Source organism: Brassica rapa, chromosome A04 (assembly GCF_000309985.2).
Source record: "Brassica rapa cultivar Chiifu-401-42 chromosome A04, CAAS_Brap_v3.01, whole genome shotgun sequence".
Taxonomy (NCBI): domain Eukaryota; kingdom Viridiplantae; phylum Streptophyta; class Magnoliopsida; order Brassicales; family Brassicaceae; genus Brassica; species Brassica rapa.
The window spans coordinates 9925798-9942876 of record NC_024798.2 but is presented as its reverse complement, the minus strand read 5'-3'; the positions used below and the strand labels follow the sequence as shown (position 1 = coordinate 9942876).

Genomic DNA, 17079 nt, shown 5'->3' with positions numbered 1-17079 from the left:
AAAATAGATTTTAGAATATAATTAATATTACTCTATTTTCACTCTAGAGCGAAAAATGAATTTATTCTATAAATAGAGTAGTTCATTTATTTTTTGTTCATCACTTTATTTTTCATTGTAAAATATAGTATTATTGAAGAATACTCAACTCTATTATAAAGTTAATCTATTTTGAAGGGAAAAAAAATAGGGTGAACCGTTAGAAATAGTCTTAGGCTACAAAAAAAAAAAGGAATCTCATTTCAGAATTGTTGGTCTAATGGATGTATGATTGCATGATGATGTTGTTGTGCATATTTGTTGGTCGTTTTTGTAAGTAGCAGTAGTAAGGGTACTGTGAAGGGATGTTATATCTTGAGGACACATTTTGGTCACTTTGGTTAAAGAGATATTTACATAACATATGGTGATAAGCAAGAAAAAAAGCCAAAAAACTACAAAAGCAACGTCCCTACATCATTCATGGTGTTGGTATCTTGATTTCTGTGGAAAAATAATACTGAGAGAGACATTTGCAATACTAAAAACGTGTTGTGTCGACGTGAACTGAAATTGTGTGGATAAGGAGTGTGACGCCCAAAATAGCTAGCATCAAAACCAACCACATGACTCTCGAAATGGTTTCTCGACTGGATGCACTAGTGCATTAGTAAAGCATTATAGAACCCATTTTTCATTTTTGGTAATTATAGACACTCTCTCTTTTTTCCTCCCTTGAAAGACATCAATTGTTGGAAGCGAAAATGAGAATGAGATTGGCACTAAAGTTGCTGATTCCGGTTCTGCTTGTATTGCGTTATTTTGCTGATTCTGCCTCCGTTGTAAAGTTCCTTCCTGGTTTTGAAGGTCCTCTTCCTTTCGAACTTGAAACGGGGTTTGTAAGTTGTGCCTTCTTATTTACATTGGCATAGTGAGTTTAAACCTAGTAATTAGTAATTCATCTAAATGAAGGTACATTGGACTTGGTGAGGAAGAGGAACTACAAATGTTCTACTATTTCATTAAGTCTGAGAATAATCCACAAGAAGACCCTCTTCTTATTTGGTTAACTGGAGGACCTGGATGTTCTTCTATTTTTGGCCTTCTTTTTGAGAACGGTAAATCTATTATACTTTTATTTGGCAGAGTATTATTTTCAGTGATATATTTGAAGTGGAAAAGAAAAATATAGGGCCTTTAGCTTTGAAGTTCGAGGTTTACAATGGAAGTCTCCCTTCTTTGGTCTCCACTACATATTCATGGACAAAGGTATGTAGCAGAAAGTATGCTCATATATGGCGATCTCATGTCCATTTTGTAAATTAGATCTTTACCTCAGATGGCGAACATAATATTCTTGGATCAGCCTGTTGGATCTGGCTTCTCCTATTCAAGAACTCCGCTTGTTGATAAAATTAGTGATACAGGTGAAGTTAAGAGGATTCATGAGTTTCTTCAAAAGGTATTGATTAATAGACATAGGTTTTAGGCCACATAATATAAATATAAATATTTCTCATATTTCTCAAAAATGAAATTAACTTATATGGTTAAGCACCATATGTTAGAGATTTATTTATCTCTGGTTTGGTTGATTTATTATGTACTCTTTTGACCATTGGTTATTTTAAATATAACTACAAGGGTCACATTACTTTGACAGGCTTTAAGCCTCAAAATGTTTGGGTTAACATAGACAAACGTAATTATCTTCATAAGCATTTGTCTTGGACTAAAGCTCTTGTGTGTTATGTATTTCTCTTTGTGTGACTTATTGATCGATGATCAGTTTCGTAAAATGTAGGTTTAATTAGCTGAATTCGTTCTTGTCTTAAATTATTTTCAAGTTATTAATACACGTTCTGATAACTAAACCAAGCATGAACCAACATCTAGAGTATTTTTTGTGTGTGCAGTGGCTAAGCAAGCATCCACAATTTTACGCCAACCCATTTTACGTTGCCGGAGATTCTTACTCTGGTATGATTGTTCCGCCCGTCGTTCAAGAAATCTCAGAAGGTCCACATACAGTTTTCTTTGGATACGGTTATTCGGTTTTATGTTTAATCAGTTTTCTTTAACTGTCTAACAATACATAAACCATGATGCAGGAAATTATATATGTTGCAAGCCTCTAATAAACCTACAGGTCATTGATATATATACTTTTCGTATTTTCCATCAACGGAATGTATTTATTATGCATATTTTTCCTTAAAAAAAACAGGGCTATATTCTTGGAAATCCAGTAACAGATACTAAATTGGAACACAACTCTCTTATTCCATTTGCTTATGGAATGGCATTAATCTCGGAAGAACTCTATGAGGTATTTTTTAACTCTCACAAGAAAGTTTGATATTTTCATCCTTTATCAACCAAATCCAAACTTTATATTACTTAAGCCTCAAATGATATAACAATGTTCAAAACCTTTTTTTTACAGTCAATGAAAAGAATCTGCAAAGGAAGTTATGGAAAGGTGGACTCACTTAACACGGACTGCTTGAAACTCACTGAAATTTACCAAAAGGTACACACTCTAGAATGTAACTGGTATTCAGCATTTCTATCTATGGAGTAATGGTCATCAGTTATTCATATATTTTGGTTGATTTACACAGTGTACCGACAGATTGAATAAATACCATATATTACTACCGGATTGCCATAAGACATCTCCTGATTGCCATGTAAGTAATACATATTTCGTCCATCTAGTATCCCTGGAGGAAGTATTTGATCTTATAGGCTTTGTCTGCCTTTCCAAGAACCAAAATTTTGGTTAACCTTAGAACAGAACAGAGTAACAGTGATCTGTGTATACACATCCATCTTTGCCTGTTGACAGTTAAACTATACAGTCAGACATGATATTTCAGGTAAAAAAAAAAGATAATTACAAGGTTGCTTTTGCAGCTGTATAAATATTTTCTCCTTGAAAAGTGGGCCAATAACGAGAGAGTTCACAAAGCTCTTCATGTTAATAAGGTGTGTGCAAGTTTATTTTAAGATCATTGATAGATTACTAAGTGATGATATAAAGAGAACTTTTAAATCTTAAGGGATGATTTATCTTTACAGGGGAGTATAGGGGAATGGAGGCAATGTAATTATGATGGTATTTCGTATAATTACGACATTCAGAGCAGTGTACCATACCACAAGAATAACAGCATTAATGGTTTCCGATCTCTTATCTTCAGGTGAGAGTTAAATAATACCGGAACCAAACTGAAAATGTTTTTATTTAGTGTCAGTTTGTATATAACAAGTGATTTTAAACCGTAAACTGGATTGGCCACTCACTCTACCTACAAGATTCAGGACTCAATGAGAATGAGATTATAAAATTGTATGTAATTTATGGTGACTAGTGGTGATCATGATATGACGGTGCCTTTCCTTGCAACTCAAGCCTGGATAAGATCTCTCAATTACTCCATCATTGATGACTGGAGGCCTTGGATGATGAACGATCAAATTGCTGGGTATACATTATTGTGTTGTTTTTCTTGGTCATTTATTTTTTCATCGGTAATCGTATCACAAGCTTGTCAAAACTCACGTAAAACCATCATTGCGTTTCTCTTGACAGATACACGAGAACTTATGCCAATAAGATGACATTTGCTACTGTCAAAGCAAGTCTTCTTGCTTCAACTTAATATGTTTACTATCATTGGATTACAATCAAAATGTTTATTAATATATTTGATTGTTTTAATTATAGGGAGGTGGACACACGGCAGATTATAAACCCGATGAGACATTTATCATGTTCAAAAGGTGGATCAGTGGCCAGCCTTTGTAATAGAGTCCTTTAGGTATTAAAATGATTTGTATAACAACATAAGCAGTTTCATGTTTTGGGACATATTTTGTCAAGAGCCATTTGGATCCGTATGGTGATCGATAAAAATAAATAAGAACCAGTATTGTGATGGCTTTGTGCAAATCTTGCAGTTCTAAAAACAACCATAAAAAATATAAATAAATAAATCAATTAAAATAAAATAAAATGTTTGAATATTTTAAACTACTTCCTCTAAGATAAAAAAAAAATTAGTAAGCCAAAAAAAAATGTTGACAAAAAAGGATCGTAATGAATAATAAAGAGAAATGCAAAAATATATCTTATAGATTTAGTAAGATATACAAAATTAAGCCATATTCTTGTATTGAACAAAACTACATGCTAGATGATATATTTTTAAGCCATATTCTTGTACTCAACAAAATTACATGCTAGATGATTAAACATAATAATAATATTTTCTTATGGGAAAAGCTGGAATGAACTCATCTTTAATTTCCAAGAAAAAAAATTAGTGAAGAAGTGTTTTTTCAAAGAGCATTGGAAGATATGAAAGGAAAAGAAATTACAAGTATTGCAATATACCACCAACATGGATTTGAATCGATTGTGGAATGAGGAAATTTCAAGAACATCACTCACCACGAAAATATAACATTTTACACCAGTGTACTAATTAGGACAATGCAATTATGTTGGTCTCTGGAATACCATACAATGGAGTTTCAAAATTACAGTATGATATTTAATAGTATATGAGAACAGCAACTTGAAGCTACAATACTATAGTTCAAACTATTCATAACTGACAACTATTTTTTTTTTTTTCAGTTAAATTCTCCTATAGATAATGGTTTTATAATCAATGGGAGCAGCTAAGTTAGCAAAAAAAGCTGTTATATCATCAACTCAATGAAGTCTATACATATTGGGCTTTAATAACTAAACATATGGGCCGAGGATAAACAATAAAAGCCCAAAAAGCATTAGTGGGACAGAGAAATGTCAGTCTTTATTCGTTGTTTTGTATCTTCTTGTGTGTTTTTAATAAACCACCGGAAACTATAGAAGCGGGAATCGGAGCCTCTCACCGGCGTTTACACCATCGGAGTCTCAGTTTATTTACAGTTCTTATCTTCTAGTTTCTGAATACGAGTGAAAGTTTGCTACTTCACAATTGAAGGAGAACTTTCCAACAATGGTCTCTTGGGTCTTATCCATTCGTCCACAAAGTTGTCTCCTTACAAAATTTCCCGTTTCTGATTCAGCCATCTCTAAATCGAAGCTACTCATAGACTGTCTTCCAAGGAGCGTCCCATTACGCTTATCAGTTCCCATCAAGAGACAATCGTCGGTGAAGACTCGTTGTTTCTCTGAGACAAAGCGTCGAACACCTTCCGTGCAATCCAAACGTGAGTTCTGGGAAGACCCAGACGATGGTAGCGACAGTGAAGACGAAGAAGAAGGAGAGGACGAAGAAGATAGTATCGGGAATGATTTAGATTTCGAGAGTGATTGGGAAGAAGGAGACTCGAGAGCCCAGAAGGTTACTACAGACAACAACTACGAGGAACAGCTTGCAAGAGGTTCTTCTTTCTCTTCATTTACTCTTGCAAGAGCTTTCAAAGCTTTAATTTTTTGTGTGTATTTGCAGAGATTGAGCAACTTCTTGCACCTGAAGAAAGAGCGATTCTTCAGCAAAACGAAATACCAAACCTTCAAATGATATCAACTGTATGTTTTCAATTGATTTTGTTTTTACTACCTCTTGTATGCAATATTGCATTTACAAGTGATTCTCATATCAATCTTATATACTTTATTGTAAACATATGAAACTTTGCAGAAGAAGTGGAAGCCACTTCAGACTCTTGCTCTGTCAATGCAGATTCAATTAATGGACAACCTCATGGACAATGGACTAGACATTGACGATGTTGACAAGGTTTTGCTTTTAAATAGAAATTGCTGTTGTCAGATCTGGTTTCTAGTCTTTACAGTGTCATTGATTGAATCTCTTATTAACAGGATGGCCAAACCGCTCTTCATAAGGCAGTCATTGGTAAAAAAGAAGCAGTGATTAGTCATCTTTTGAGGAAAGGAGCAAATCCACACATTCAAGATCGGGTGAGAAGAACTAATTTGGTTCCATATACGTAAAACCAGTTTGAGAAAGAGGTTCAAACTTTTCATCAACCGTATTGTTCAAACATGTAGGACGGTGCATCTGCGCTTCACTATGCAGTTCAAGTTGGAGCCTTGCAGACTGTAAAACTACTAATCAAGTACAATGTAGACGTCAATGTTACAGATAATGTAAGTAGCAATGATCCAAGCCTTTTTAAGATTTTAATCAACTCTTTTTGACGATCTGATGAAACTTTCTTTGGTTTACAGGAAGGATGGACTCCTTTACATATCGCTGTACAAAGCAGGAATCGTGACATTACAAAGATCTTGTTGACCAATGGTGCTGATAAGACAAGAAGAACAAAGGTTTAAATGGCTTTGTTATATCAAGAAAAAGCTGAGAGGCTATATGATACTATGTTTTTGTTTCGATAACCACCGATCAATATGGTTTAATGCTTTTTACCGTTTTTTACAGGATGGGAAAGTAGCTTTGGACATGGCTCTGTGCTTTGGAAGAGATTTCAAGTCATATGATCTGGTCAAGCTGTTGAAGATCATGCCCACTGACGATATATAGAAAACGATTGGTGAGTTTTTGAATGATGAGGTTGAGATTAGTAAACCGGGGTTGAAATTACCTGGTTTGTTTGTAATCTAATCCGCTTAAAGTGGTAGAAGAAACCCGGTTTTGTTTGTATTAAACTAGATTTTTTGTTGTATAATCAAAAACCAATTGAATAAATATGTATACTCAAAAGCATTTTCCCTGGAAACTCTTCATTCACTGTTCTGTAGCATTGCTACCTGTAAAAATTAATTATGTATCCACTCGAGTATTGGCTATCATTATCACATGTAAACGTCCCAAAACGTCAAGCTCTTGATTACTAGAGAATCTTTTGATTAGCATCTGACTGTTTCAGTAACTATATTTGTTTCTTGGATATCTACATTGCTAATCTTTTGAGTTTTAGCTACTTCTCATATTTTTATGTTAAAACTTTGAAAAATTTTAGGTTTTCATTTGGATAGTTTTCATACGTTACGAAGATCATAGTATTATTGTTGTATCTTCACTTGTATTCATGATTTATCAAGGTTTTGAATTAATTAAACTAGAGTTGACTTTTGGGAAATTGATAGTATGAACTGGTCTCTGTTGTTCACGATATCGAAACTTGACTAAAACCTTGGAACTTGGTTTTGGCCTTACTGTTCATTTAATGATAGAGATGAAAGCATGAGCGATGGGTTCACAGTATTTGTTATGACGCTTGGTTTTTCGGTAAAGTTTTTGGAAACTGAAAGGGTTTGTTTAGGGTTTATTGGTTTGTGTCTTTATAAGTGTTGAGGATGGCTGTGATTTTTTTATTATCCTTGAAAAGTTATCTTCTGTCTTCCATCTAAAACTTTTGTTAGGAATATGGCTAAGAGTTCTGGCGAGACTAAGTTCACTTTGAAACTTGTCGTTGATGAGGAGAACAACAAGGTTGTTTTTGCTGAGGCTTGTAGGGACTTTGTTGATGTGCTCTTCAGTCTTCTGACACTGCCTATGGGCACCATTGTCAGATTGCTTGAGAATCATCGAAAATCTGAGACTGTCCCTATTGGTTGTTTTAGCAATCTCTATAAAAGTGTCGTGGATATGGGCACAGATGATTTTGAGACTGAAGCTTGTAAGCAGATGCTGCTTTATCCGAGGAGCTTGTGGGATGTACACTGCAGAAGGCTTAAACTCAACTTACATCCTACTGATGGTATCAAGTTGTTTGTCTGCAGTACTTTCACTATCTGTAAAATGTGCAGTTATTTTAGCACTTCTCGATGTGGATGTGGAATGTTGATGAACGTAGAGATCCCGTGTAATGGAATAACTGTCGACAAGAACATACAAGACGGAGTATTTGTTAGAGGCAGGTCTTCATTCATCATAACTGACGACTTGAAAGTGGCAGTTCGGTCCACTGACCTTGTCTTGAGGAACCTCAATTCTGTAGGCTGTGGTGATTTTTCTACGGTTGGGGAAAGGCTCGTCGATGTCGGTTTTGATGAGGTATGTTACTGTCTGGTACATGTTATGTGTAGCGTTACATTTTATAGAAAAACAAGCTCTGATTCAAATCATACTCTCACTATCTTTCTAATGTCTTAATTTAGGTCATGACTCTGTTGGAATGTATCTTTTCCTCAAATGCTCCCTTGACGGACACGTTTTTGAACAGACAAAGTCTCCAAGGTGTGATGAAGACTTGTGAAACACTAAGTCCAGATCTGGGGAGAGAAATAGATGAATCAGAAGGAGTAATAACTTTCAGCGCCATCGTGAGGAAACATGACATGAAGGTTTTATATGTTGAATGTGGAGAAGACTTTGTTGATCTTTTATTCTCGTTTCTTGCTGTTCCGCTGGAATCTGTAATTAATGTATCTGGTGACAGCTCCACTTTTGGGTGCATTGGAAACCTGTTCAAAAGCTTCAAGGTCTTGAGTGCTACAGAAGTTTCAACATCCAAAGCCGTGCTCCCTCATTACTATACATGTCAGAAGCAATTGCTCAATATCATCATTGAGCAACCTCAGAGCTTTCATAGAATCAGCACTAAGGAACCTTTGGCTCTGATTGATTCAAAATCTCATGGAGGTGATCAGTCATCAGGTGGTAGCGGATTCATGAAAAGAGACGCAAAGTTTACAGTATCAGATGATCTGATCATTACACCGATGACCTCAAGCTCAGCTATCTGCATACTGAAAAAGTTGGAGAGTCGAGCAAAGGATATACAGGTGCAAGAAATACGCATCAGCAAAAAACAGGTATATATCGATTGTGGTCAAGAAGAAACATGTAACGATTCTCCTAAATATTTCGTTTTTTTTTTCTTTAAATCAGGCAACAAGTTTGTTGAGAGCTTCCTTGGTGACATCCTCTGCACTGAACGCTGCATTATGGAACTCGACTTCGAAGAAACCCAAGCAAGAGACTTGAAGAACCACATTCTCCATCTCTTTTACCATTTCTGCTTGTTTTCTTTTTACCATTATTTCCTTGGCTACTATTGCGATTATCTCCTAAATGCTAGCAACTACAGTTTTAATTAAAAAAACATCCTACTTTTTTTGAAAGAATTATAATTCATGTTATGTTTATTTTACAGTACCCTATTCTTGTAATTGACACTGACCGCGATAAATACACCAAGTACATCTGGGATTAGATGGGATAGGACCATCTAAGCACATGCGCGTTATAAGATGGGTAGTTCACAACAGAATCTCTTAGCTATCATCACATTCCCCTTGTTCTGTCTAATTTTTCTTTTAAAAAGGTTCTTCTAAAAATTTCTTACTATTTTTTCTGCTTTACTAAACCGACTCAATTATTAAGATAACCGATCAATGATTACGAAACACACACAGTAAACGGGTCAATGACTCGTAATGATAAAATAACCGGATCATCCACCTCTATACCAAAGCTTTTACACTCTCCCGTGATTGGTGGTGGATTGTACAGAAGCGCGTGATCTTCACTCTCTCTCCTACTTCTTCCTTTTCCATTAAATCTTACTCTACTGAAGCTAAGTTCTCTATCTCCTTCAACAATGGCAAAACTCATCATCCTCCTCTTCTTTATCAACTTCTCCTTACAATCTTCCGCCGTTGAATCTCGCCTCACCACCGACTTCTACTCCAAATCATGCCCTAGATTCCTCGACATTGTCCGCGACACCATCACCAACAAACAGATCACCACCCCAACAACCGCCGCCGCCGCACTCCGCCTCTTCTTCCACGACTGCTTCCCCAACGGCTGCGACGCCTCCGTCCTCGTCTCCTCCACCGCTTTCGCCACCGCAGAACGCGACTCCTCGATCAACCTCTCTCTCCCCGGAGACGGCTTCGACGTCGTGATCCGCGCCAAAACCGCACTCGAGCTCGCTTGCCCCAACACCGTCTCTTGCTCCGATATCCTCGCCGCCGCCGTCCGCGATCTCCTCGTCACGGTCGGCGGACCTTACTACGAGATCTCCCTCGGCCGCCGCGACTCTCGCGTCTCGAGATCGTCGCTCCTCCTCGCCGATAGCCTCCCTCTTCCTTCTTCTCCGATCTCGAAGCTCGTCGAACAGTTCACCTCCAGAGGATTCTCCGTTCAGGAAATGGTCGCTTTGAGCGGGGCCCACACCATCGGATTCTCGCATTGCAAAGAGTTCACCAACCGGGTCGCCCGGGTGAACGAAACCGGGTATAACCCGAGATTCGCGGACGCTCTAAAGAAAGCTTGTTCGAATTACCGAAATGACCCTACGATCTCTGTCTTCAACGACGTGATGACTCCGAACAAGTTCGACAACATGTACTTCCAGAACATTCCGAAAGGTCTCGGGTTGCTAGAGTCGGATCATGGGTTGTATTCCGATCCGAGAACCCGGCCTTTCGTTGAGCTATACGCGAGCGACCAAGCTCGGTTCTTTAAAGACTTCGCAGGAGCCATGCAGAAGCTTAGCGTCTACGGCGTTTTGACCGGACGGCGAGGAGAGATCCGGCGAAGGTGTGATGCAATCAACTAAGAAGTTCTCACTCTGAACTTAGAGATTCTTGATTGTTTGTTTTTTTTTTAATTTAGTGATTCTTGATTGTTTTTTTTTTAATTTTAAAATTTGTTGAGATTGTTAGAAGATCAGTTTGAGATTTGGGGGAGATTTGATTGTTAATGGTGCTTCTTATTAGTGTTTTGGTGATATGTCTATAATGTATAATTTCTTATTGATGTGTTTGTTAATTCTTGTGCATCAATAACCTCAACATAAGCAACTTACTCTTATACGTGACGTTTACCTGAAAGCTAGCTTAGTGTTGTTGCTGTTGTTCAATCAAACTTTCAGACTGAATCCTTCAGCTCAGAGACATAAGCACTTCTTTACATGTGCGTCCGCCACTGGTCAGGACCCACTCTAAATCCGCATAACGCGAAAGTGACGTGGAAAGGAGGAAGATGGTTTAGGTCTGAGAACTTGAAGATGTGAACAAAGTTTGTTGCTTGAAGTTGATATAGCAAATTCTCTCTACTAAGGATTTACTTTGGGTTAATTGGATTAAGAAGAATCTTATCAGGAAAGAGTTTTTTTGGTCAATATCGAAAATTACTTCTTTAGGATTTTGGAGGTGGAAGAAACTACTAAATTATAGAGAGATAGCGAAGCCACTTCATGCAATTGAGGTTGGCAATGGGAATGGGACAATGTTCTGGTATGCTCATGAAGCCGGATGAGGTGATTGTCTGACTTGTTGGGACCTCGTTGTATCATTGATCTTAGGGTAAGAAGATTAGCTATGATGGGAGAGGTGTTGGCTAGTCAAAGAAGGCGGAGGCACAGGAAAACCGTACTACAAACTTTGGAATTGGTGATACAAGAGAAGTGAGATAGTGTAGTCATTGACTTGGAGGATAGACCGGTATGGAAGGGGGAGGGGGAAGGTGAAAGCTACAAGTCGGTATTCATTTCAAGGGAAGTTATGGAGTATATTCGAGAACCAAACCGTAAGGTGCATAGGCATAAGGGTGTTTGGTTCTCGCAGGCTAATCCAAAATATTTCTTTAAATGATTGTTCTTGTAATCATCATTCCCTTTTCCCTTCTGCTATCATGGAGTAACAATATTTACTATATTGATGTGAATTAAAGAAGAGATTGGGAAAATTGTTGTTCTTTATTCCATGTATAAAGAGTATATATATATGGATACAAAAACTTGAGGAATAAGCAAACTATAAACTTCTAGAATATGGACTTTATTCTGAGAATCCATATTTAATTATTCATAACAGTATATCAATAATACTCCGTTATTGACAAAGATTTATCAATGTATTCCAACACCATTTTTATCCAAGAAAAAAATACTATAAGTTTTCAATTCGTAACAACAACTGGCCAAATGACTGAAAGTGGAACCCACTCACATTGACCAGAACACATTCAGAGAAAACAGCTATGAAACATTTGGTCTTAGTTTCTCTATTTATACCCTGATCCAATCTACACACAAGCCAGAAAAAAGAAGATCAAGACACCAAATAGACACAAGCTCGGATCTTTCCGAGATAGAGAGTCTTACGGGTAAACAAAAAAAATCTCTTTTTACAAGGCAAGGGAGTGATCCGGCTTCACCTACATTGTTATGCTCCTAGTCCTAGTGAAGTAAGACTCTAGGCTTCACCTGCATTGTTATGCTCCTAGTGAAGTAAGCATAGAGTCAGCGGGGCCTAAGGCAAATATAATTCATCTTATTTTCAATAATAATAACAAATAACAATAATACACGTAATATTATTATAATCATAATATTTTAATATAAGTTGACAAATAAAAACTGGGTTTTTGTTATTTCATAATTTGAAACTATTTTATGAAAAAATTATAAAAGCTTTGAATGGAAAGTATTATATTTTTTGTTATTAACAAAACCAAATTCTACATAGATAAAAAAAAGTTTTCAACATTAATTAAAACAGAAGTTAAAGCTCATAACAACAAATGAGCATATAAATGGAGGTTTGGTTAATAAAAAAAATATTTTTTCTGGTGATTATTATTATTTTATTTGTGTCATAAATTATAAATTTGGGCCCTCCAAAATTAACAGATATGAAAAAGGGTTTTCGGGCAATGCTTCAAAATCAAAAGAGTAGGCACGCCTCTCCATAGAGTGGAGCATATTCATAGCTAAAACTGCAAATTTCTTAATAAATTCAAACTAGACTCGGAGTGTAAACGTAGCCACACATATGATGCTCAAAGAAAATTGTGTATGCGATGTTGGCTTATTCTTGTATTCCTACCTACAGATTTTGTATAACCTGATTTGAGGAATTCTTTCATCGTTCTCATCATCACTGTCCTCGTTCTTCTCTCCAATACGTTCCATGCAAAACACAACGAGAGTGTTGTTTTTGTCAAGGAAGTGAACAGGGTAGCCCATGTCATAATAACGATGGAGGTAAGGTAAACCTTTGTTGGCGACGGTAAACACATGATTCCATGCGACAGCTTCCTCAGCCAATGGGTTTGTAACCCAACATCGATGACATTTGTGTTCTGCCGTTGATGTATAAGTGACAATCTGTTGTGATTGTACACATAAAGTGCATTTGTATGCAGCGGATTATAGTCGAGCGGAAGTGGGCACACCAAGGTTAACGTCTCATTTGAGAAGTCGGAAGATTGAATGAACATTGGTACCAAATCAGCTTTACTTTGCGCAATTCAATACATCTTTCCTTTGTCAGATAACCCTGGACGGAAACTATCGACTTTCCAGTCAAGAGGCGAAGCATGCACTATCCTCCAAGACTCAGTTTTCAATCTCATAAATCTGTGATTCGTTTTCATTTTTTCCATACTCGTCTTTCCATTATGTGTCGTATATTCGTAAGATCTTGTATGATCCGCATCCGAACTATATCCTATGCCATAATAATCATGGCTTGTGAGCACTTTAAGGTATATTATTTGGAGAGAAAAAGTGTATTATTACATAACATAAACCTCAACAACATGAAAAGAAAGTGAATTTTAGCAGAAAATTTAAGGAAAAAAAAAGGAGTTTACGTTCATAAAGCTATCTACCAAGTTTTTATTAAAAGTTTGCATAATATCCCACAACTAGAAAAGTTTTTGTGTTTGTTTATGCTTTATAGTATGAATGGTGAATAGTTTCAAATGTTAGATTAATGTGAGTGACTAAAGAATATTTAAACTTTTTTGATCTTCAGCATGGAATTAGTTCACTTTCTGTTCAGATTTTTTTCTTTTCGATATTATTATCATTGAGTCTTATTTAACACCTAATCGTTTGGCGATTGAATTTATCAGAGTTATTGATAAAAAAATAATAAAGTATTGCATTTGTTCTTTTATTATTTGACGTTTTGAGAATTTTTTGTTTTGAAAGTTTTCTATTTTTAATGTATAATTTATCAACTTTGTACTTTCTGACCATTTGTATGATGTACTTTGAAATATGTTTAAGGAAATAACATTCATGTTTTATTTAAATAATCAAAAATAAATGTTTTAGACTTTTCCTTGGAAGAACAATATTCAATCTATAATATAGCCTACAGTGCTACACCATTTCCCTTTGTGAAAGGTTCAATAACAGTTTATTATCAATTTTAATCTTAAAAGGTTAATATAAAGATAAAGTACGAAGGATAGTAATCGGAAAGTATGTTTTCAAACCTAAACTCTAATGATTTTCAAGTGCTAAATATAAAGGACATAAATTAAAATATTTGTATAGGGAAGAAAGTCAATCAAGCCTCAAGGTCATAAAGAAACAAAAAAGGGAATCGTTTTAGTATGTACACACACCTACTCTTCTAAAACAAAGCCAAAACATCATCTCGAATTGGTAACCAAAAAACGCATGCAGTTTTCTTCTAACTCCATTTCTACTCTCTACACTTGCACATACATCCTCCTATACACTTCACCAATAACATTACAAAGAAACAAAGATTCATATAACAAGTTCTATGGGCTATGTGGCATCCACTCAACAATGCTCTTCTTGATCTCCATGAGTTAAGTTTCTTTATTCTTTTCTTCATTATCTCTGGGAGACATTCTTGAATCATCTCCATCAATGTCGCTAGACTCAAACCCGAGTCTTTGCTAAAAGACTCAATGATCTTTGGTAAGACTAGCTTCTGGTCTTTCTTCACCCCAAACGTTGCATGAACATACTCCTCTTTTGCGGTTTCTAGCTCTTGGTAGATCCACTTGGGGGTATAAACACGAATCTACAAGCCAAAGAAAACACATTCAAGATCTCTAACACTTCAAACAAGATAGCAAAAGTTTAAGCCTTATGTACTACTTACCGCCGGATCAGAATGGTTGCCTGAACAAAGGGCAAAGTATAAGAGAGGTTTGGAGTGGTCGAGGGAGTATTCTTGATGCTCATCTCCCGTTCTGAAGTTTCGATTCATCAAGTCAAGGTCGTGTCCTTTCCTATGGTTTCTATGAATGTGTGACACTTCAATCATTGAGCTATAAGGTCTGCTGAACTCAAACTGATCATCAAAAAGAGGAGTTTTTCCTGAAGCTTGGGCTCCACATATCATGTTGTTCTTGAGGTGAAAACTCGCTTTGGGATGAGAAACCGTGGTTTATTGATAGAGGGTCTGCGAGCTTGGAGTATATAGCTGATGTACACTTTATCATTTCCTCTTATAACTTGGTGTCATGAATATGTGATCTGATATCTTTGTTCCCATGTGTTCTACAATATTTGATCCACTGTATAACTTGTATGTACTGTTGCATCAAAAAGTGAGTATAAGTTACACATTTTGTTTAACTCTAATGTAAGCACAAGATGATAGAAGTGAGACTTACCGAGTCTTCTGGTGGAGATATTTAGTTGTTGAAGGTGGAACATTGGTTAAGAGTAGACTGGCAACGGCGAACACATGAATCAATGTCATCCTTATCGTACAGGGATTGATCTTTCAGCCTATTGTCGAAGGAGAAAAACCGTAAATCGATTGTTGAGCTTTCTTGAATGAGGTTCCCTGCAGGAGAAGCACTGAGAGACTATTGTTGAGTAGAGTTTCCTAGCAGCAGGACCAGGTTCCTTCAGTCAACTGTCAAATGAGAAACACCTAGGTTTCATGGCTAAGTTATCTTGTCTGCAGCCAAGGCTAGGAGAATCTGGTTTCCTTGTGGACCAAACAAGGACTCTTTAGCTGTTGTCAAAGGAGAAACACCGAGGTTCAGGTGTTGTTGAGAAGTCCAGACGTTTGCCTCTAATAGTGGACTTAAGAGAACTCGGAGTCTGCTGTATTGGAGATACAGAAGATGATTCTTGATTAAATGCTTCACGGTACAAAGAGAGAAGATACTGTTCCAAATGTGAAACTTCCAGCTCTAGCACCGCGATAGGAATTTCCTATCATAAGTTGCTGTCTAGGGCCTAGATAGGCTAGTCGATTCCCCTGCCTGCCTCAGAGCTCTTCAGGGCAGCAGAATCAAGTTTTGCAAAATGTGAACAAGACCTAGAAGATCAACATTATGAATGTGTAATCCAATAAAGTCGAAACAAAGATGCCCAGAATTTAGTAATCCTCACAGCTGCATACTCCATCTATCATAAAAAGTGACTCATGCATCTACACAGATGTTTACTTTATATATATATATATATATATATATATATATTGTAATTAGACAGTGTTATATTATTATTTTATATTAAATATTATTTTCTTTTTCTTATAAATATAATATAATATTCCATACTTTTTTAGAAGCTTATATTTATAAGCTTCTACTTTAATAAAATAGATTTAGAAGCTTATATTTATAAATATAGAAACGATTATGCTAATATTTAAATTTTATAAAAATGATGTATGTTCTTGCGTTATCATATATTCCCAGATATATATTAAATTATGGTCATGCTAAGAATATGATATGGCCGCTTTCCAGAGATATTTCTACTAACAACCAAGTAAATGTTTAGCTTTGCTGATTAAAAATAACTTACTAATCAAAGCCGTTCTAGTATAGTGGTAAGTATTCCCTCCTTAATTTCAAAAAAAAAAAAACTTACTATGTAAACCATTGTTTCTTCAGAACTAAATCTTCAACATTGGCATCAAAGGTCTGTTCGCTTCATAACTTCTGGTTCCACCTCTATCATCTACCCGAGAAAGTATTTCATCATATGATTGTGATTTGGTCTGGCAGCTGTATCCTAGAGAGTGCTCATGCATGTTTGGGTACGTCTGGACCTACACCACTTAGTTCAGAGTCTTCAGACAAAATGTCCAACTACGGCCTTTTCATTTTCAAGCTTTCTGTCTCGTCATTCTCATCTCAAGTTTTGGTACTGACTCCTGACTAAACACTATGCTACATGTGATGCAAATAATTAAAGAGGCCGAATCAGATTAACACTCAACTTTATTATTTCATGGAGAATCAATTCCATCTCTCAAGGAAATAAAAGTCATTACTTTACAACTTTTTCAATTGTTTCTTTTTTAATTTTTCAAAAAAAAAGCAAAAGATAAATAAGGATGGGATTTAGAATAGAGAGAGAGAAAAGAGAGAAAAGCGAGAAAAGCGAGATCTAGTT

At 36.2% G+C, this 17079-nt stretch overlaps 4 protein-coding genes and 1 pseudogene across 7 annotated transcripts; 4 read left to right on the top strand and 1 right to left on the bottom strand.

The window, feature by feature from the left end:
• The first annotated feature begins 494 nt into the window (after positions 1-494).
• On the top strand, positions 495-3929 carry LOC103863958 (serine carboxypeptidase-like 13). 3 transcript variants are annotated; one of them, XM_033289648.1, is made up of 14 exons: positions 495-874; positions 952-1097; positions 1172-1248; positions 1319-1441; positions 1896-1998; positions 2091-2128; positions 2207-2308; positions 2426-2512; positions 2604-2676; positions 2867-2970; positions 3064-3185; positions 3357-3470; positions 3578-3623; positions 3713-3929. In XM_033289648.1, the coding sequence occupies exons 1-14, from the start codon at positions 744-746 to the stop codon at positions 3791-3793; spliced, it is 1347 nt and encodes a 448-aa protein (XP_033145539.1). In that variant the 5' UTR covers positions 495-743; the 3' UTR covers positions 3794-3929. The 3 variants fall into 3 exon arrangements, with proteins under 3 accessions (XP_033145539.1, XP_009139971.1, XP_033145540.1); XM_009141723.3 differs by having other exon boundaries at positions 537-874; positions 2604-2672; positions 2899-2970; XM_033289649.1 differs by having other exon boundaries at positions 594-878.
• Positions 3930-4164: 235 nt separating this feature from the next.
• On the top strand, positions 4165-6707 carry LOC103863957 (ankyrin repeat domain-containing protein EMB506, chloroplastic). Its single transcript, XM_009141722.3, has 7 exons — positions 4165-5382; positions 5451-5530; positions 5643-5741; positions 5825-5923; positions 6014-6112; positions 6194-6292; positions 6405-6707. Exons 1-7 carry the CDS (start codon positions 4995-4997, stop codon positions 6504-6506), a joined length of 966 nt encoding a protein of 321 aa, XP_009139970.1. The 5' UTR covers positions 4165-4994; the 3' UTR covers positions 6507-6707.
• Positions 6708-6995: 288 nt separating this feature from the next.
• Positions 6996-9080, top strand: LOC103863956. 2 transcript variants are annotated; one of them, XM_009141721.3, is made up of 3 exons: positions 6996-7982; positions 8087-8743; positions 8820-9056. In XM_009141721.3, the coding sequence occupies exons 1-3, from the start codon at positions 7353-7355 to the stop codon at positions 8913-8915; spliced, it is 1383 nt and encodes a 460-aa protein (XP_009139969.1). In that variant the 5' UTR covers positions 6996-7352; the 3' UTR covers positions 8916-9056. The 2 variants fall into 2 exon arrangements, with proteins under 2 accessions (XP_009139969.1, XP_033145538.1); XM_033289647.1 differs by having other exon boundaries at positions 8087-9080.
• A 210-nt stretch (positions 9081-9290) lies between these two features.
• On the top strand, positions 9291-10709 carry LOC103863954 (peroxidase 63). The gene has a single exon (XM_009141720.3). The coding sequence runs from the start codon at positions 9532-9534 to the stop codon at positions 10495-10497; it is 966 nt and encodes a 321-aa protein (XP_009139968.1). The 5' UTR covers positions 9291-9531; the 3' UTR covers positions 10498-10709.
• Positions 10537-16080, bottom strand: LOC103864178 (annotated as a pseudogene).
• Positions 16081-17079: the final 999 nt, after the last annotated feature.